Here is an 18986-nt window from a genome sequence, read left to right on the forward strand (position 1 = left end):
AGGCTCGCTGTGGGGCGGTGGCCAGTCAGCAGTCCACATGAGCCCACTTCCACGCTAGGACAGGGATATGGATGTTTGTGCTGCTGCAGGCCACGTGTCCTGAACAGCATGACTGGGGATCTGAAATGGTGCTGACGGGATTTCACAGGCAACATGTGATTTACAAAACAAAGTGCTGGGATTTGGGCTTGGTAACAGCAACCGAATTACACACGGCTCCCGTGGGCATCTCCGTATGTGCAGCTGGGCTTGTTGGGGGTGCGAGGCTGCACAGCAGCCCGGGACCGCTGTGCCCCTTTCTGGCGCCCTGCCAGGGACTGTGATCCGGCCGCTCTTTACCCTCACGGGCACGGAACTCATTTTAGAAATGAATCCATTTAGAAACACATGTTTCCTTTGTACGTATGTGCCTGCCCTGGAGTGTGATTCTCAACATCTGTGTCTCCCTCCCCCTCTCTTTGGGCCCTTCCCTCCCCGCCCGCCCTCTTATTACATTTTTATTGAAGGCTGAAGTGAGCCCGTGGCTGCTTCACGGGCCCATTTCTTCCCGGCAATTCCATTTGCACGGCATTGTCTGCCTTATTATCGGGAGATTCGGGTGATGCATCTCCCTGGAGGAGCACCTGGTCCCGCCACCCCAGGCGCACGGTGGCCATGTGATGGGAGTGCAGCTAGTGGGCCGGGGGTCAGGACGTTCTGCTCGCGTCAGCGAGTCCCACCTGGTGACCCTGTCCCCTCTCTCCCCGCAGCCCCCTGAGCCTGGGACAGGGCAAGGAGCTGGTGGAGGACATTGCCCGTCTCCTTGCTGTGCCAATGAGAGACTTCGCAGACATCCAGTGAGTGCCAGCTGTGGGCCCGGGGCTTGTTCCCACTCACGGTATTTCTGTTCGTGAGCTGGTGGGCCAGGGAAAGAGCGGGGTGCCTGGGGTCCCTGTTAATTATGTCAGAGAAACTGCTCAGGAAAGAAAGGAAACAGGACTCCTGTGGGGTTTGGTAAGTTATTTAAACACAGTTGAAACCTGAGTTAACTATAAGAATTATCTCCTGGTAGACTGGGGCCCACAGAGGTCCTGGTTCTCAGCCCGCTGACCATCCACCCAGGAGGCCCTAGAAGGTTCCAGGCCTGCGTGCCTCTCCCTCCCCCGCGCCCCCTGCAGATGAGTCAGAGCCTTGGGATGGTGTGTCAGTGGAAGATGTCAGCACGTACACGTGCCTGCAGCGTGCAAAACCCCCTGCATGTGTGGGGTGCTGGGTGGGAAGCGGGGTGCCTGAGTGCTGCCAGCCCTCTTGCCATCTGAGGACGGGGCATAGAAAGAGTTGGTGACACTGGGTTTGGGGGCAGGCACGTGGCAAGTACCCAGTAAGGGGGCGCCGTTTCTGTGGAGAGCTGGTGCCACATGAGTACCTGGAAAGGGCGGCTCTAATGGGTGTGTGTGGACGTGCGCAGACTGGGCGTCCCAATCAGAGTCTGAGCACGCAGGTCGGCTCCCAAAGCGTGCGGACAGGTCGGCACATGTGGCCTGAGCAACCAGGGTGAGAGATAAGGCTTCACTGGGCACATCCGCTGCAGCCCACAGACGCCCCTGGGCTCTCCTCCTGCACAAAGCAGCTGTTTGTGGAGCAGCTCCTGTGGCCCTGCCTGGAGCTGGAGGGGCAGTTGGCATGGCCCTATGTCCCACATGCCCTGCCTCTGACTGGGAAGTGTGTATGGGTGTACAGGTGGCCGGCGTGGGGGCCCGTGTGGGAAGCACCTCAGCCTGTGGCCTGGAAACTTCCAGAGGAAGGGGGTGAAGGACACGTCGCACACGTCCCACAGAGAGGTGAGGTGCATCCTGGAAGTGCGTGCCCAGCACAGAGTGTAGGGCACACTCAAACATTTGAAATGAGTAAGTCCCGGACAGCGAAGAGTGGCTGAGGGGGCTGCTGGGAGTTCCCACACCTGGGCGCACACACCTGGTGAGATCAGGTGAGGAGAGCCCAGCAGGCGGAGAGGAGACAGGGCTGCCTAAGGATCCTGGACTCCGGAGCACAGCAGCAAGCCCCATGGTGATGGCGGTCAGATGTGGGCTGAGACGGGACCGGAGGGAGGAGGTGAGAGGGACCTGGGGTGAGCTGGCCATGGGGCATGCATGGGAGGCAGGACAGGACGGACTGACCTGAGGGGCAGGGGGCAGGCCCCGTGGACCTGTTCCCACCGTCAGGACAGACAGGCGGCCCAGCGGGGCACCCAGCCCTGTCGGGCTTCTTCACACATGGGCCCTGAGGGGAGGACGGGGCCTGTGGGGGGCTCTGGGCAGCAGCTGCTCCCCCACGAGGGGAACACTCCCGGCCTGTGACACCAACGTGGCCACTGGTGCACGGGAGGGCGGGCCCCTCCTGCTTGGCGCTCCATGGCGGTGTTCAGGAGCCAGGGCCTCTGGAAGGGGTGAGGGCTTGGGGTGCGTCCTGGTGGGCTCCGCTGGACTCCTGCTGGGCAGCGCAGACGCCACAGTCCTGAAGGTGGACACAGGCCCCCTGTGGTTGGGGCAGAGGAGGAGAGGGCACAGAGGGACGTGGAGGCCTGTGCGGTCCCCAACATGTGTGCTCTGAGCACATGCACACAGCTCGGTCTCTATTGTCCTGGGACCCCCACCTGGTGGTGTCTGGACCCCAGGCTGTGTCCGGGCAGCATGGTGTGGCAGAGTCCTGCACAGGTGTGCTCCGAGGCTTATTCTCAGCTCCGTCACCGTAGGTGCCATCCTCAAGTCACAGGCCATGCCTCCCAGCTCCTGAGCAGGGGGGCCCGTGTGTCTGTCACATCACAAGAGGGCTGTGCTCTGGTCCGTGCCTGGCTGTGTCCTCACAGAATGGGGCCAGCACTGTGCCAGGCGCAGGATGGAGGTGAGCAGGGGACGGGCCGCCGGAGCAGTGTGGCCGTGCTTGCTGTGCAGGGATGTCCCAGGAGACAGAACTGCTCAGCTACAGGGGTCCTGGCATCCCCACTGCCCTTGCAGGTCAAGGATGGGAGGCGTGTCACAGGCATCCAGTGAGCCGACGCTAGGCGCCTGCCTCGTCTCTGCCGGCCATGGGGCCATCAGTCCTGAAAGACTTCCAGTGACTGCCTGTGCATCTTACAGCTCTGCGAAGCTTTCCAAGCTCTTTCTCCTGCTGCCATTATTTTAAAGTTCATCACCTTTCATTTCGAGTAAGAAGGAGCCAGAAGTTGGGGCTGCGCCTGGTCCAAGTAGGGATCTGCGTTCGCTTCAGCAGCTCCTGAGGCTGCCCCAGATCCGTGCCACCCCTCTCCAGTTGCGAGGGTTCCCACTGGCTCCGCCCCGGAGAGCGCCACGGTCCAGAGACACATTCTGTCAACAGATGCGCTCTGAGCACCTGCCAGGACCGGGCAGGGGCAGGCGGGCTAGGTCCCTGCTCTCTGGGAACTGCATTCCAGCAGAAACAGTCACTAAATGGCTGGAAGGCGTCAGGAAGCCTCACTTCACGTGGAAATGGGCACCGGCCGGAGGCGGGTGGGCTGCCGGAGGTCAGTAGGACCAAGGACGCTGCCAGTGGCCAGGCTGCTTGTGAACAGGAGGGACGGCGCATCCCCAAGGGACAGGAGGGGCAGCTTGGGGCCTGAGCATCCCTGTGAGGAACGTGGCTTTCCTCCGAGTCCGGGAAGCCGCCTGAGTGCTTTCACTGGGGGAGCACAGCTCCCGCTGCGGGAAGAAGGAACTGCAGGGGGCACGAGCCGCAGGGCTGCGGGGGCGTGGTGAGCCCGCACCAGTTGGAGCTCAGTCGTGGAGAAGCTGCGTCCCGGTGGGTGTGAGAAGGGCAGCGCCACTGAGAGGGCTTTGAGTGTGTGTCCAGTTGAACCTCTCGCAAGCCCCATGGGAGGGACTCCTCACCTGGGACGCTGAGGGTCCTTTAGAATCATCGTTTGTCCTGCTGCCTTCCTTTCCATGCCAGAGGTCATGCCAGCCAGCCTGCCCCTGTGTACAACCCCCAAAAGGGGCTTGGCTGTCAGACTCAGAAACTCAGCCATGACCACAGGCCCAGGGAGGGCACCTGGCTGCCTCTTGGGGAGCCAGTCCCGCTGACCGAGGCCAGTGCCCGTGGCCTCTTGTCCCAGGTCACACGCCATTGAAGAGCAGCACAGAGGGAGCCGGGCCGGCCTGGTGGTGCTGACCCCCCTTCGGAGGAGCACCTACCCCAGCCCCTCCTGGCCTGAGCTGCCTCCCCACCTCCACATGTGATGGGCCATCTCTGCGCTTCATGCCAGGCCCTGAGCTCAGGGCTCAGAGCACCCAGACTGGATGGCATGGCTTGGATGGTGTTAAACGCCTGCATGACAGCGAGTGATGGCACCCAGCAGTGAGGGGAATTTCTCGACCCTGCACCCATTGGGAGGAGACACTGACTTGGCTGGGAGACGGGCCTGGGGTGCCAGGGTGCGTGCAGCTGGCAAGGGAGTGAATGGTGAGAAGGTTGGTGGACCTCAGCCTGGGAGGTGAGGACTGTGCCACCAGGAGGAGCTCCCGGAGCAGCTGCGGAGACCCAGGGAATGTCACAGCTCCGCCATCACCCCCGGCTAGGACCCACCTGAACCCCTGGCTCAGCTTGGCAGGGAGGTTTTAAAGTCTTATCATACCAGAAGGAAGGTGTGAGGTTTCTCTTCACCTACAGAGAAGAGATACTGGTTTACTAGGTCAAGGAACATGTTTTGCCCTCAACCCAAGGACTGAGAAACGCTCGTCACCACAGCTCTTCTGCAGCCGCGCCCCATCTGAGCCCTCCCTCCCACGCTCAGTGGTGTCACTGGCCTGCAGAGTCTCAGCGTGGGGTCAGGACCTTCATCCACTAGGGCAACGGGAGCGGCTGTTGGGAAGGAGGGGTGTCGACTGGGATGGGGGGCCACCCGGCTCCCTCCCACCAGCTCCTGCCTGGACCTCCAGGGGCTCCTGCTCTGGCTCCGTCCTCCAGCGTGAGCCAGTGGGCAGTGAAGCCGGCTGCGGGGAGCGCTTCCCAGCCCTGAGCTAGGGACCTTCTCCGTCCTAGGAACCAAGCCTGGCAGCACCACCTGAAACTGGCTGGAACTGACTGGGCCTCCCCAGACCACCCTGCTGTCCATCGCGTCCCGCATCAAAGCCAAGTCACGGCTGGGCCTCCTGGAGCCGACTTCTCAGAAGCCCCCAGTCCTGGCCAATTGTCACCCGTACTGCGGCCCGGGTCTTTAATGATTGTGTGAGTGCACGTATGGATCTTTGCCCTCCCCAGCTGCGCACACGTGCCCTGTGCGTCACCCCGGGCTCCTGCACAGTGCTGGTGCACGCAGAGGATGGGCACCCCTGGGCAGGCTGACGTGCCCTAGGGGTCTCAGGGAGGGGCTGCCGGCCAGCACTTGGCTGCGCATTTCAGAGCACATGCCCACGGCTGTTCATTGTTCCAGGAGAGGAAGGAGGCCACCGCACAAGCGCGCACTCTGAGATTGTCTGCATTTTTATGGAAGTACTAGTTATGCTTAATATGTTTTGTTAATGGTTATGTAGCTGTCAAGTAAATCCCATTATTTCTTATTACATCATTAGAGACCATTAAAGCGGCATTAGCATGCTGATGTAATTATACCCCCAGACCAGGCGGGCACAGTTATGGTTTTATAACCCAGTCCCGGCTGTCCTCAGGGGCGCTGACTGATGCCGGCTGCTCTCCCCAGCACTCAGCCAGGTGGGCGGGGCCGCGGCGCCGACACACAAAAGAAGGGGCCGGAGGTGGGCCCGCGGCAACGCTCCTTGCAGGAGCCGCTGTGAGCCTCCACATCAGCCGCCTGGGGTCAGCTGAGGGCATTTTGGAGGACAGCCTAATTCTGTGATCGATCTTATGTGTTATCACAATGCAAGAGCGGTTTAGTTCTCCATCTGTGTGATTTGGTGAATTGATGAAATACAGTGTTGTTGTGTTTCAAGATAGTCACTGAAGCTGCAGCGGTGGGAAGTCACAGCCCTGACCCTTTTCATCAGGGTCTCCTGTGCGTGGGTTTGGGGGTGCGCGAACCCAGCCGCATCTGTAAGGGTCCCTCCTCTGCAGGCCCCACACCCTCGCCTACCTCCCCACACCTCCTCATGTGTGTGAGAGAATCCATGGGATTGTGGAACCTTCTGGAAAGCTTCTTGGGATGGATCGTGACCATTTGCCTCCTTGTCTGTCTGGCTAATGAAGACGTTAAAGAGGTCAGAATGGCCCTTAACTCACTGGGGTGACCCCTCTGCCTTATTCTGTAGCCTGAATGATGACAAAGTCCTGGATAATTTGGGGTACATGCAGGGCAGTGCCCATTAACAGTGACAGAGGTTCTGTTTGTGGTGAACAGACAACACTCACAGCCAGAGACCCTCAAGAAATCCTGGTAGGAGCTGACTGTATGCCTACTGTGTGCATGCCCTGCCCCCAGCTCTGGCGCCCACAGGTGGCCCCACCTGGGTTCAAGATTTTCTTGGTGATGCCTGCTTAGGAGAGCAGGGGGAGAAGGCACTGCTGTTCAGGAGGTTTTCCTGGATCCCACGTACACATTCAGTATCACCAAAGTCCCACCGGTCGTCTAGAGCCAACTCCACGAGGTTTTCCTGAAATGTAGGGTTTTAAGGAAATGTCCTGATGGGCCAAAATCGGCATGGTCCCCCCTTGGACTAAAGATGAACAGCCGGGAGGGCTACTTGTGCTCACGGGTGGCAGTCCTGCCTGGAAGACAGCCCTTCTCATGTAAGTACATTTCTGTGCTTCCTTGGGGACACTGGCATTCAGGGCACTGGCCGAACGCCCTTCCCCACGGAGGACGGACATCATGACTCGGAAGCGTTGAGTCACTCACCTTCCCCACCTGCAAAATGAGGGTGGCCGGGGCGCGGCATGTGCTGAAGTAGGACCCACTCTCAGGGGACCCCCCACCCCAGGGCAGCGCTCTGTGGTCGCCGTACTGAGACTTGATGTTTAGTTCTTCAGTGGGGGACACTGCTTTTCCGTTTTGTGCGGGGCCCTGCGAATCACACGGCTGGTGCTGAGGCTGCCAGGGGCGAGGAGCCCACAAAGGACCTGGAGTGGAGGGCCGCAGCGGGCTGCACCCCCGCCTTCCACCGTTGCCACTGTTGTTCGGCTTCTCTCACTTCCACTGCCCGTAGGTTTGCACTGGCCGGAGTGGCCTGCTTGGTCCCTGCGTCTAGACTGTAATGGCATGAAGGAGGTGGTGGCAAATGGTGTGGAGCCGGGTGGTCCGGCATCTGGGCTCCCAGGAGACTCTGGTTTCTTATAATGATCCCTTGGTCCAGAAGAGGCACATCTTCATCTGTGCGGGAGTCGGCGGGGCCCTTTGGGGCAGGGAGCTGGTCTACATTACTCAGTGAAGTGCCTTCCAGGCCTAGAACAGTGTTGGGCACATAGGGATGCCCATGGTGAATGAATGAATAGGTCATCAGTAGGCTCTGGTGCAGAGGCCCTGAGCATGTGCCTGTGTCCCTGTCCATCCACCCGTCCACCCACCCATCTCTCCATTCTCTGCCATCCATCCATCTACTATCCATCCATCTTTCCATCTGCCATCCATCCGTCCATCCGTCTGTCTGTCCGTCCGTCCATCCATCCATCCGTCCATCCGTCCATCTGTCTGTCCATCCATCCATCCATCCACGTTATGGGTTTCACACCAAATCCAGGTATAAAACAGAATGCAGGCCAGCCTGTCAAGCCAGAGCCCAGCATGCTATTAAAAAACATTTAATTAAATATTCTATCAAAAGATTTTTAAAGTTTTCTGAACAACTTTCTAGAAAGTGCATCAGTTGAAAAGAGCAGAATTCACTTTTATGTTGTAAAGCATTTAATTGTAAAACATACTATTAAATGATTAACTTTAAAAGTATCTTTTACTGCCAAATCCAGTTTGGCCAGCTTTTTTTCTATCCCCCCAAAGTCAAGGGAATCTAGTTTCTGCGGCTTGTCTTTATTTAAACTGAGCACAAAGTTAAATGCTCTTTAGCCAACGTTTATGAAGAAAACTGTAGTCGTGTGTTATATTTATCATAGACCTTATGAAAGGTTGACCCGATGCAAATAATCCTGTGTTATGCCTGACCTACTGTCACATAGACCGACACCCGGATCACCCAAATGAAGACGTTCCCTCAACTGACTGGAATTTCACAGTGGTCTGCATTCTGGAAATGCTTTTAAATATTAGAAAAACAATCTTTCCTCAGGGAATTGCTTGCCTTCCGCATTCTTAGCTGAAATATAGTCTGAGTAGAGGCTGAGCTCAATGTCTAATAATTCCTATGATTAGAGTTTCACAAAATGAAAATTAATATTCAGTAGATGACCTTGACATACGTGATTATTAAGAAGATTCATGTTAGTATATTGATATTAGAAAGGCAGAACCTTGTATGTATTTTAAAATTATTTCAATAACAAAAGTAGGAATAAAAGGGGGTTTCTAAGCAGTCCTCATTTGACCATTCAGGCAGATCTGTTAGACCCACCTCTGGTTTGTTTCATAAGCCGTAGTGATAGAATTGGAAAATTCTGGAAAACTCGCAATATATCAATGTTAAAATGCTAGAAGCTGCCTGTTCTTTATCAGCATGTTCTGTGACTATGAAACAGAGAATGAGTGATTATCACTACGGTAAATGTCAAGTAGAAACACTGCATTTTTAAATACTCAGGACCAATTTGGCATATTTAAGACAGAGATAACAACTGCTGGAGTTATGGTGATGAAATAATCTCATTATGTGCACATGTAAGGCTTGCTTAGATTGATTAAAGGTAGTTTTTAAATCACTGAATTTTGCAAGATCTCAGGATAACTGTTCATACCGTTTCCGGCCTGACTGGGAATTGGCTCCTGTTGACATGTAGTTCGTCCTAACACAGTCTCCACAGAAGGCCACCCCTGAGGCTTCCCAGGCTGAGCGTGTCTGCGGAGACTCCCTCTTGCTAGAAGGGGAAGGACTGATGTCTGCACAGGCCCCACCTCTCGATACTCCTTTGTGTCTCACAGGCAGTGGGCTTGACTGTCAGGAAGCCGATGGTGGCACAGCAACAGCGACTCAGGTGGCATGTGTTCACAGAGCAGAAGCGCCTTCCAGAGGTGTGCCGGCACCGAGACCTTCGTGGGGCCTGCCCGTGGTGGCCCCTCGTAGACCGGTCACAGCGGCGCATGCGAAACCACAGGGTCAGGCAAGGGCTGAGCCATCTTCCCCCCTTGTACCAGCTGGCTTGCTCCAGATGGAAGACTGCGTCTCCTGCACAAAGCAGTATTCACTGCAGGGCCGCCACGAACCCCTGTGAGGACTTAGGGGAATGTCAGGGGAGCTCGGGAGGGGGACAGACCACTGCACTGATGTGAGCAGAGGTAGCAGCATCGGTTCAGGGGGAGACCCTGTACTGTCGCCACCCAGAGACCATTCCGTGGCGCGTGCTGTCACCCCCTCCACACAGGTGCAGGAGTCACAGCGGACATGGCCAAGTCCACGGGCGAGTCACCAGCCCTTGGGCCTCAGGGCCTGCTCTTTCCTCAACGTTAAATCAGAAAAGGGACAAAAACAAGGCCACTGATGTATGTGGACATGCCTGGCACAGAGGTCCCTGTGTGCAGGTCTACCTGCAGCCCGCAAGCCAGTCCGCAGGGCACTTCTGTGCTTGCTCGACACACGCAGCGTGGTGAGACATTCGAGTTTCCCCACACGCGCTCTCCCGGCTGCAGCTGAGCAAGGCGACCCCCCACCTTCTTGTTTCAGCTCACACTGTAAACACAGTCTGTCTGCTGCGACATTTTCCACATGTTAGTGCTTTTGGTAGGTGATTTCACTGTTTGAAGTGGCCCCAAGCATACGGGAAAGAAGGCTTGGCTGTGCCTTGCTGAGGGGGTACGTGTGTTAGCAAGCTTAGCTCGGGTGCTGCAAGGTGTGTGGGTCAGGGACGCAGTGACCCACACTGAGCAAGGTGTCTTTAAGCAGAAGTGCACATAAAGAGGGTGCTGACCCTTTGCTGGGAACATGGCGGCCGGGGCTTGTAGGGACCGGCTCTGTGTCCCCAGGAGCAGTGTCCCGTGTCCACTAAAGCAGGCAAACGTAGGCTTCGTGAACAGGACTGCCACGAATAATGAGAGTGTATCATGTGTTTCCAGTAACGTGTGCCCTGCGTCCGTCTGTGTGCGGTCCCCACGATTTTTTCCCATCTCCACCCTGGTTCTTAGGTCTGTAGTTGGTATATTGTGCTCTGCATGACAAACTCTCATTTTTTTAATCAGTAAGTGGCTTTCCAAAAAAAAGATTTTCCTCCTCGCCATGAGTTCCAATATTAGATGTCATATTTGCTCTTCAGAGACTTGCAAGGTTTTAGGTATTTTAGGTATCCGTTTTGTGTTTTATTCCCCGATTCAAATTCCCCTTTCTATGCCAGCGTTGTGCATGCGAGACTTACTCAGTTTTCCCCAAATATTTGGAGAACCAGGGGGAAGGCGGTGGCTGCCGGTACCCCCCCTATTGCCCACAAACTCACTCTGTTCCCGCACAGCCCTCCCTGTGTCCCTATGGGACCACGGGCACCGGCTGACCCCCCGGTCGCTGAGCTCCAGCTGCCAGCCCAGGGCCTTTCTGGGGTGCAGCTCGGCCCGCAGCGGCAGCCCAGGCGGCCCAGGGCCGGGAACTCTCTTTACCCCTGAATCAGGGCTGAAGAGCTGCTGAGATCAGGATGTCTCAGAGGTTCTCTCCTGGCTTCCCCAATCCCCGATTGTCCACATGGCACAAAAGTCCGTACCACAGCCCTCCTGAGGGGCCCTGGAGCAGGCCACAGGGAGGGGCCCGAACGGGGGAAGCTCTAGGGGAGCCGGGCAGAGGAGGGAGCCCGCCATAAACTTTGTGACTCTCTGGGCATTTCTCGCACAGAAAAAGAAAACAGGAATGTGCGCCAGCTGGACCGGTGGCTCCTGGAGCCCTCACTTGAGTGGGAAGTGGTGGTGGCCTCTGCGTACATTACCCTGGACAGTGGTGTCAGGATGATGGCTACACAGTCACAGCACACGTAGTGTTTTCCATTTGCAGAGGGCTGTATGGGGCTGGTGGCCTGGGGGGTGCGCTGGAAATGCCCCCAAAAAATGGGCCAGGAGCAGAGACCAAAGCATCACAGGGGTTGGTGTCTGGACCCACAGGGATCCTTAGGCCCAGAGGAAAAGACGGCCTGAGATGGCACAGGACCAGGGAGCAGCCACTGCCTCCACGTGCGTGAGTGCTGGCCAGGGGGCGAGCCCAGGGCGGCCGGCGGTGGGTGTGGCCATTGTCCAGCAGCTGGCCCTCTGCCGCTTTGGGGCCGGTTCTGGTGTTGAACCCTTCTAAGCTTGGCCTTGTCCCGCAGCCAGTCCTCACTTTGTGCTGTTCTTTGCGTCACTCTCACCAGTGCCCTCACAGTGATGTTACCACAGAGAGCCGCGACATGCAGTCAGGAGAAGGGGGGCAGTGGGCCCTTTGACAGGCGGTGATGCGGGGCTGGGTGACAGGCGCTGGGTCCCCTGAGGGGCTGTTCAGAGCCCTTCCGTCTGTGTTTCCTCATCATTCCAAAGGCGGTGGAGGCAGTTTATAGGAACACCGGGGGGTTGAACATCACACGTGGGGTCTGCACACACGCAGCACAAGCTCAGCAAGTGGCATGTGGGGGTTTGCACACAGTGGTGTGCATCTGTGGCCGAATCATGCATGTTGATAAGAGTCTCTGGCACAAGCAGAATCTCTGGGCCGGGGGAGGACAGCCTGTCCATCCTGGTGCCACATGCAGAGACCACCAGGGACCATCCTAACCCGTTCAGGGCCCCCAGGACCTCCGCCTGGTGGGGCGGTGTCTGTACGGGGCAGGACTGCCTGCTCTGTGTGGCGCGGAGAGCGCACCACCTCCCTGCATGCTCCCCTGGCCACTCCTGTCTGTGTGGTACCCTCCGAGGCCAGGAGCCCATGTCTGCAGGAGGGAGGGGTCCCTGGGGGAGGCCGTCCCGAGGGGGCGCCAGGAGCCTGAGGGGCAGGACAGAGGGGGACCATGGCCCCTCTGCCTTCCTCCCCACCCCTCAGGTGAACCAAATTGTTAAAAAGGGATGTAATTTTCAAAATCATGTTCCACCTGGTATTTTAAAAGTTTTGAAAATTTTCGGTAATTCCTGTCTGGCAACCGCATGCCGGTTATTTTGCACAAAATGCTCCCTAATGATTTTGCTGAGTTTTTACATGGCCCCTGTCGCGAGAATTCGAGCAGCGCCCGTCTCTCTCCTGCTCCAGACTCCTAGCAGCCCTCTTGGGAACCAAATACTGAACTCTGTTTCCGTAACAATTTTTCTTTCCTGGCGACAGAATCTGCTTGTCATATTGGGTGTCTGGGTTGATTTGAATTTTTTGCAAGAGCCCAGCCGTGTATGTTTAGAAACCAAAGCCTGTCAGTAGAATTCTTGGAACGTGGGATCAAAAGAGTCCTGGTGTCTGAGAAACGGACACCAGGTGGAGGCCACCATGGAGCACGCAGGGTTGGGGACGCGTGTGTTTTGTAAACATGTCGGTGTTTTTCGTGTCGCTTTCAGGGAGCTAGTTCTGAACTTCTTAAATGTTTTCTTCCAGGGTTCTGGGACCAGTGGTGACCTTCAAAGTGAGCGCCAATGTCCAAAATGTGACAGCAGTGGACGTCTCAAAGGCAGCAGGTAAGGCTGTGCCGACACACGTGCGTGTGCCCAGCCCTGGCAGGGGGAAAGGTGAGCGCTCAGAGCCACCCAAGGACATGCAGTTGCCCCCGTGCCCTGGTATTTAAAGGGGGGTCAGCAGGGGGCATGACTGGGCCTCACCACTGCTGTGACATGTGGCTGTGCTTCAGGAGGGTCCGCGAGCACAGCATCTCACGTCTGAAGGCTGGTGTCCGGAGAGCAGGGCAGGGAGACCCCAGCGGCAGAACAGATGCCATTTTGCTTTGTGGTTTCCACTTGGTGGCAGGCAAGAAGCCCACGTGGGCTGCGCCTCTGTCCGTCATGGGCCGATTTGGTGCAGGCGGGAGATGAGCAGAAATGGGGATGTGGTTAAGCCCTGCTGTGCAGCTCGGCTGTCCTCCCCCACATTCAAGATCCAGTGAGTGACTGCGGTATGGGATCAGCATTTGTCATTGACCGGAAAATGCAAAGTTCAACTAACATTGTCTTAAAGAACAAAATGTGTGGTAGGTACAAAGTTTGTATTTCCTGAACCTCAAATTTCTGTTCTAAGCTTACTGAAAACTTCTATAAAATGTATTGTACAATCTTTCTGCCTCATAAAAAACAACAGAATCTTAGCTTGATGGGCTTTGGTACTTCGGCACACAGCAGTATGAGGGCCTCATGTTTCAAGTCATTTGTGAGACACACGGCCGGCTGCACTGACCCCAGACGCAGCAGAATGTGCGTTTCAGCCGGTCCCGTGTATTGCTGAATATCTGAACTATTTATAACGAAGTTTACGTCTTTTTCTTCCAAGGTGAAATGCAGCAAAATATTCTGGTTGATTTAGAGACTTGACAGTTATTAATTGAGGCATCCTCTTCAAGTTTCTTTATCCAGTGACCGTCAAATAGGCGTGAAAAGAGCAGTAATACCCTGTTAGTGTGATAAACTATTGGTCTGATCTATTCTGTTCGCTGTTGGATTTTAGCTGTAGGATGTCTTGTTGCCCTACTAATTCTTATTTGCTGAAAGCAATAATTTGGAGGCCGAGAATTCTTCGTTAGAGAAGGATTCCTCGCAAAGTTGTGCTAAGCTCCAGAAATCTGACAACGCGAGCTCTGTGGAGTGCTGGACCCCACAGGGCTCGTCCCACATCATATTCCATCATAGGGCACACGGGGTGTCACTTGCCAAGCGTCGAAGTGTCCTTGCTTCAGCCGAGTGGCTTGATGTGGCCCCAGCGGAAGAAGGCAGCAGATCGTTTGAAATGCTTTACCGCCTGGGAAGGAGTGGGCTCCGTGCCGAGGGCCCTGATCCCGCCTGGCTGCGGCCCCCACCCCCAGCATCCGTTCATGGCCCTCAGCCCTCAGCGCAAAAGGTGACTGAACATATTTAGGACTAAATCAGTTACCAGCTTGTTGCAGAAATGCGTTAACCATTGTTCATCTTTCGAAGTAAGACTTTCGAAATTGAGTTTGCTTTTAGAAGTTAAGGGTGCTGTGAATACAATGAAGTCTTTTTACCTTTTAAAATTGTGACAATGGCCTTTCATTTACTTTATTTATGGGGAAAATGGGTTGATTATTTGAAGTCTAGCTTCTTGGTCATTTTCCGTGTCCATGTCGTGTGCTAAGAGCCGCGCCGAGGAAGGAATCCTGTGCAGACTGTGCTCCGGCGGGGCCCGCCCATGGCTGCATGGGTGCCCGGCTTTGCTGGATCACGCCACACCTTCATGCCCACTTTGTGGCTGTGCAGCAGAGCCTTGTTGTGCGCGTGCAAATCGGGTAACATGCCTGTGTGTTTTTTTAAAAATTAGTTCCTTCTGCTTTAAATGATTTTCTGATGTTGTGAGTGTACCTGGTTGTATACAGGAAAATGGTCACGAGAAACAGGTTTGTGACATGATGTTTGCCAGTAGAGATACCAGAGGGAAGGGCGCCTAGGCCAGGGCTGCCCTGAAGAGAAGCCACGTCCCACTGGTGCAGTGTCCGCACAGGTAGGAGACGCACTCACGTGTCAGGAAGAATTTTTACCTCCAAAGGACATTTTTGTGGGTTCTAGTTTTAAAAGATGATATGGAATCTTGATGTTGTAGCAAGACCTGCGGTGTCTGCAGGGTGGCCCCGCCTGGGTGGGCCGTGGGGTATTGCCGAATGTGGGCGACATCCCAGCCGAGCGGAGCCTCTGGTTGTCCCACCGGTGTCATCTGCTCCGGAAAATCCTGTGACATTCACGTTTGCTCCTGAAGGGGCCCCAGACTCTTGTCATTAATGGAGGGGGACACCACCGTGGCGGGATAATTTAAAGGGCATCTGTTTTGCTAATTTTAGACAGTGTCACAGAACTCCATGAACAGGTGCGCAGTTAATGCACATCAGCCCCTGCAAACATCATGTGTATTTGCTGAAGGGCGAATGCGGCTGGTTTCGTTCCAGAATCTGTTACCCCTAGGTGACTCTCTGCCGGTCACTCTGCTTGATTCAGAATTTGGGTGCGGGTGGCCGTGTTGGTGGAAGGTAAACAGGTGGTGTTGCCCGGTGTGGGGATAACTGGTGGTTCCCTCAGTCGCCCTGGCCATCCAGCGAGGCAAACGGGCAGAACAGAGAAATCCTCTTACCCCATTCCTGTGGTGACTTATTCCTAAGTGGTACGTTTCTAATCAATGTTCGCATTTTCCCCTTCAGAGGAGATGCAGTTAATCATGTTTTCGAAAAGCACTTGGCTTTGCAGCGCATGGGGGTGGAAGCAGCCACGTGAGTGTCCACCAGGCACTTGGACCAAGGCAGTGGGGGGCGTGCAGCAGAGGCGGAGGGGACAGGTGAGGGACGGAGGGCGGGCAGGGCAGGGGCGGTGCCGCCCCCCGGGAGAGGGAGCCTGGCTCCGCCAAGGGGCGTGGCTGCTGGGCCTGCATGTTTGGGCACAGCGTGTGGCACAGGTCTCGAAGCAAAGCTGACCTGTTTCCCTGCCGATGGCTCTGTGTCCTGCATACATTACCACCTGGAAGAGCTGAGCTTATTTACCTGAACTGACAGGTTTTAAGTTTCGAAAGCAAAGTATAGGAAGAAGCCTCTCATCACTGTGAGCAGCCAGAAGATTGCCCTCGTCCTCTGCAGAATGAGAAACCGTCTATGTGCGTCACCCGCGTGGGCAGGACAGCGACGCGGCCTGTTAGAGGCCCTGCTCTTTTGCTCCTTTTGATGGTGAGGGAAAAAAGAACAAGACAGTGTCGCTCCCGCTTCTGTTGAGATAAAGCGGATCAGGGAGAGGCGCCGTGCCCCGTCGGCCCCTCGGCCTGGCTGCGGGGTGCACGCCGGGGAAAGACGTGGTTCCTGCCCCTGAGAAAAAGTGAGCCTGTGAACAGTCAAAAGACACTGTCGTTTGGGGGCTGTCTCTCATTCCACTCAACACGGAGCGTCACAGGTAAATTTAGGCTCACATGGCCCCTTGATTGTGAGTGATCACAACACTTCCGTTCAGGAAGATGGACTCTCCCCTCGCCCCCTGTCCTCAAGAGGGTGGATGCCTGCTGCTGTTCGACACCCCCAGTGCCCAAGCACCCACCAGTGTGGGCCAGGGGCTCGCCCGTGGCAGCCTTTGGGGGAAGGGCTGAGCTCCCCTCCTGAGGTCCAGGGCTGGTTGTTGGAGTTCGGCTCTAGTCCAGAGCCGTGTCACCGGGGTTCACAGAGCCCCTCTCTGCACGGTCCTCCAGCTCCAGGAGTCGTCAGTGAGCAGAATCAATTGCCAACACAAAACCTGCCCACGAGGATATGACTGGGTCATGCGCAGTACCCCTCAGAGACGAGACCACCACAGTGAGTGTGGTGGAGGCAGGAGGGGTCCAGGAGGGCGGCCAGGCTGACACCGAGGTCCTGGGGCTGTCCGGAGGGGCCCGCAAGGTGCAGACCCAGCAGTGAGAAATCCGCACGAGGGCTCCCGAGCTCACACCGTCGCAGCGTCAGTGGGCTCTTGGTGCCACTGCCCAGCTGGTACCTGCCGGGGTCTGCCTAGCGCGCTGTCCGCCTTGGTGAAGGTGTGGCCCGTGGCAAGGGGGAGAATCGGGAAATGAACATGTAATGGATGTAACGCTGTGCTCTGGGGTGGTCTAACAGGAAAACTGCAATGAAGGGCCATATCACGGGCGCCAGTAATTCAGCTGAGAAGGGCCCAGTGCAATGTGGCGGCGTAACGGTGTGTAAGCAGCAGAGACAGTGAGGGCTGAGACCACGTGATACGCAGAAGTGCAGCGCAGAATGGTGTCACGTATGACGCAGGGCGGCACACCCTGTGGCAAAGCCCCGTGCACTACAGTCTGCAAACAGGATGGCAGAAGCACTGCCGTGTGCCTAGGCATGAGCATCGGGAAGGGTCACGTTCTGGGGAGAAGCCTTCAGGGCACAGAAGCCGGGCATCCTGCTGGGGGGACTGCCTTAGATGGAGGGTCAGATGAGGCCCAGGGCGAGGCCTTGGAGCACACCCGCTGGGCCGGAGACCGCCAGCCATGAGGACAGGCAGAGCCCTGAGTCGGCTAGGGGCAGGTGCTGGGCCCATGTGTGGGGTGACTGGGGGCCAGATCCCCCAGTGGGTCTGTCCCCAAACAGGAAGCCCCTCTGCAGGGCTTGAGTGCCTAGAAGGACAGGGCGCTATCACTGCCCCAGAGCAGGCAGGGGCTGTGGTGGGCGAGATGGCAGTCAGGCCCTGCAACCCCACCCCTTTCCCTCCAGCCAGGGAACTGCCTCTGGCATTGTGAAAGCTTTTGCTGGAGTGGAGTTCCCGGCCCTACGTAGGCAAGCCCTGCGCTGCTCTGCCTGGCTGGAGAACTTGCCGGGAGCCCGCCTGTGTGATCAGGAGACGTGAGCCCCGGTTTCCGCGGTGAATGGGGCGAAGCTGGGAAGCAGTTGTGTTTGTGGTGGTTTTCAGGGCTGCTGTGGAGGGGCGTCCAGGGTGGGAGAGGTCAGATGGTGGGTACGCGCAGCCACGTGCCGTTGGCGCTCAATGCCTGCGTTCCTTCTCGGCAGAGGGAGCCCTGCGCTGGACAGCCCACCGTTGGGGGTGCAGGAGCTCACATGGGGGGGCCCCCCAGGCTCCAGGGCCCCCACCTTCCTTTGGCATGTCTGACACGGTTGTTTCGGGAGACAGTTCCCGCTATGGGACCACGTTGCAAATTTAGGAGCCCAGCCAGGGCGGAGGACGGCAGCCCTGGAGCTCGGGGCCCTGCGTGGCCTCAGGCCTGCTCTGGAGGCCCCACGAGTGTCCACTGGGACGTGGCCAGTGTTACACATATGTCGGTACTGGGTGCACAGAACCACCACCGGAGCACCCTGCTTGGCCAGGATTTGGCATCTGGATAAAAATCCATGGAAATGCAGCTAAGACTTATAAGTGCTAATACTTTTAAAACACATTTCCAGGAAGAAATGAGCAAGCATCGTCCTGAACACACCTGCAGTTGTCTGTGGGCGCCTGTGGGCCAGGCAGACATGCCCGTGGAGGCATCGTGACCAGCCCCATGTCAAGCCCGGGGGCCGCCGTGCTGCCGTGACTTGTGGGTGTCACTTCTGGGTCCTCTATCATGCCCCAGGCTGGCCCGTGCTTGCTTCCTGCTGCTTCCAGCGGGGCCGGGCTCTCCGCACATCTGCTCCGGCAGCCCCTGAGGTCTGTCTCCACCAGAGCTGTTGGCCGAGTGGATCATGACGGGAGCCTCCTCCCTGCCCCGTCTCACACCCTCGCGTATCACACTGTCCCACACGCGGTGCCTGTGAATATCACCTGATCAGTCACTGGTCTCCAGGCTTTGTGTGCGAAGCCGTCTCTGTCAGCAGGAGGGCTCTGCACGAGCCGCGGGGTCTCCTGGGGAATCCGGAGTGTGGATTTAGTGCTTGGCCACCTGTGTGACCCCCTCCCAGGGACCAGAGTCAGAGAAGCCAACTGCTGTCAGAACTGTGGGGCCCTCAGGTCAGATCCCCCAGCTCAGGTGTGCGCCCCATGTCCTCCCAGCTGGGGGCTGAGGAGGGAGCCTTGGCTTCCGGCCGCCTGGTCAGCAGACGGGAATAGCACAGCCCGGGCCACTGGATGGCTAGTGGGGCCGTCGGACCCACAGGCAGGCTGGCGCATGAGGCCCTCCCCGTCCGTCAGGCTGCTGGTGCCCCCTGCTGGGTCTGCCGCAGCTTCCTCTGTGCCGGTCGTGTGGCTGGAGGCTGATTCTCGATCGTGGGTAAGCCGTGGACACCACCCCACGGAGTCCACTCCAGCACAGGCAGCTCATTTGTGGCCCGTGTCACTGCCACAACGTGGG

At 56.9% G+C, this 18986-nt stretch overlaps 1 protein-coding gene across 4 annotated transcripts in view; it reads left to right on the forward strand.

The window, feature by feature from the left end:
* PTPRN2 (protein tyrosine phosphatase receptor type N2) overlaps positions 1-18986 on the forward strand; it is a 695060-nt gene that overhangs the window by 322829 nt on the left and 353245 nt on the right. For 3 of the 4 annotated variants that reach the window (XM_036999404.2, XM_036999402.2, XM_073238119.1), the window contains exons 10-11: positions 750-836; positions 12627-12706. In XM_036999404.2, coding sequence (XP_036855299.2) covers positions 750-836; positions 12627-12706 — 167 coding nt within the window. The remainder of the gene's footprint in view (positions 1-749; positions 837-12626; positions 12707-18986) is intronic. The other variant, XM_036999403.2, reaches the window with a different exon arrangement.

This window comes from Manis javanica, chromosome 6 (assembly GCF_040802235.1).
Source record: "Manis javanica isolate MJ-LG chromosome 6, MJ_LKY, whole genome shotgun sequence".
NCBI classification, from domain to species: Eukaryota; Metazoa; Chordata; class Mammalia; order Pholidota; family Manidae; genus Manis; species Manis javanica.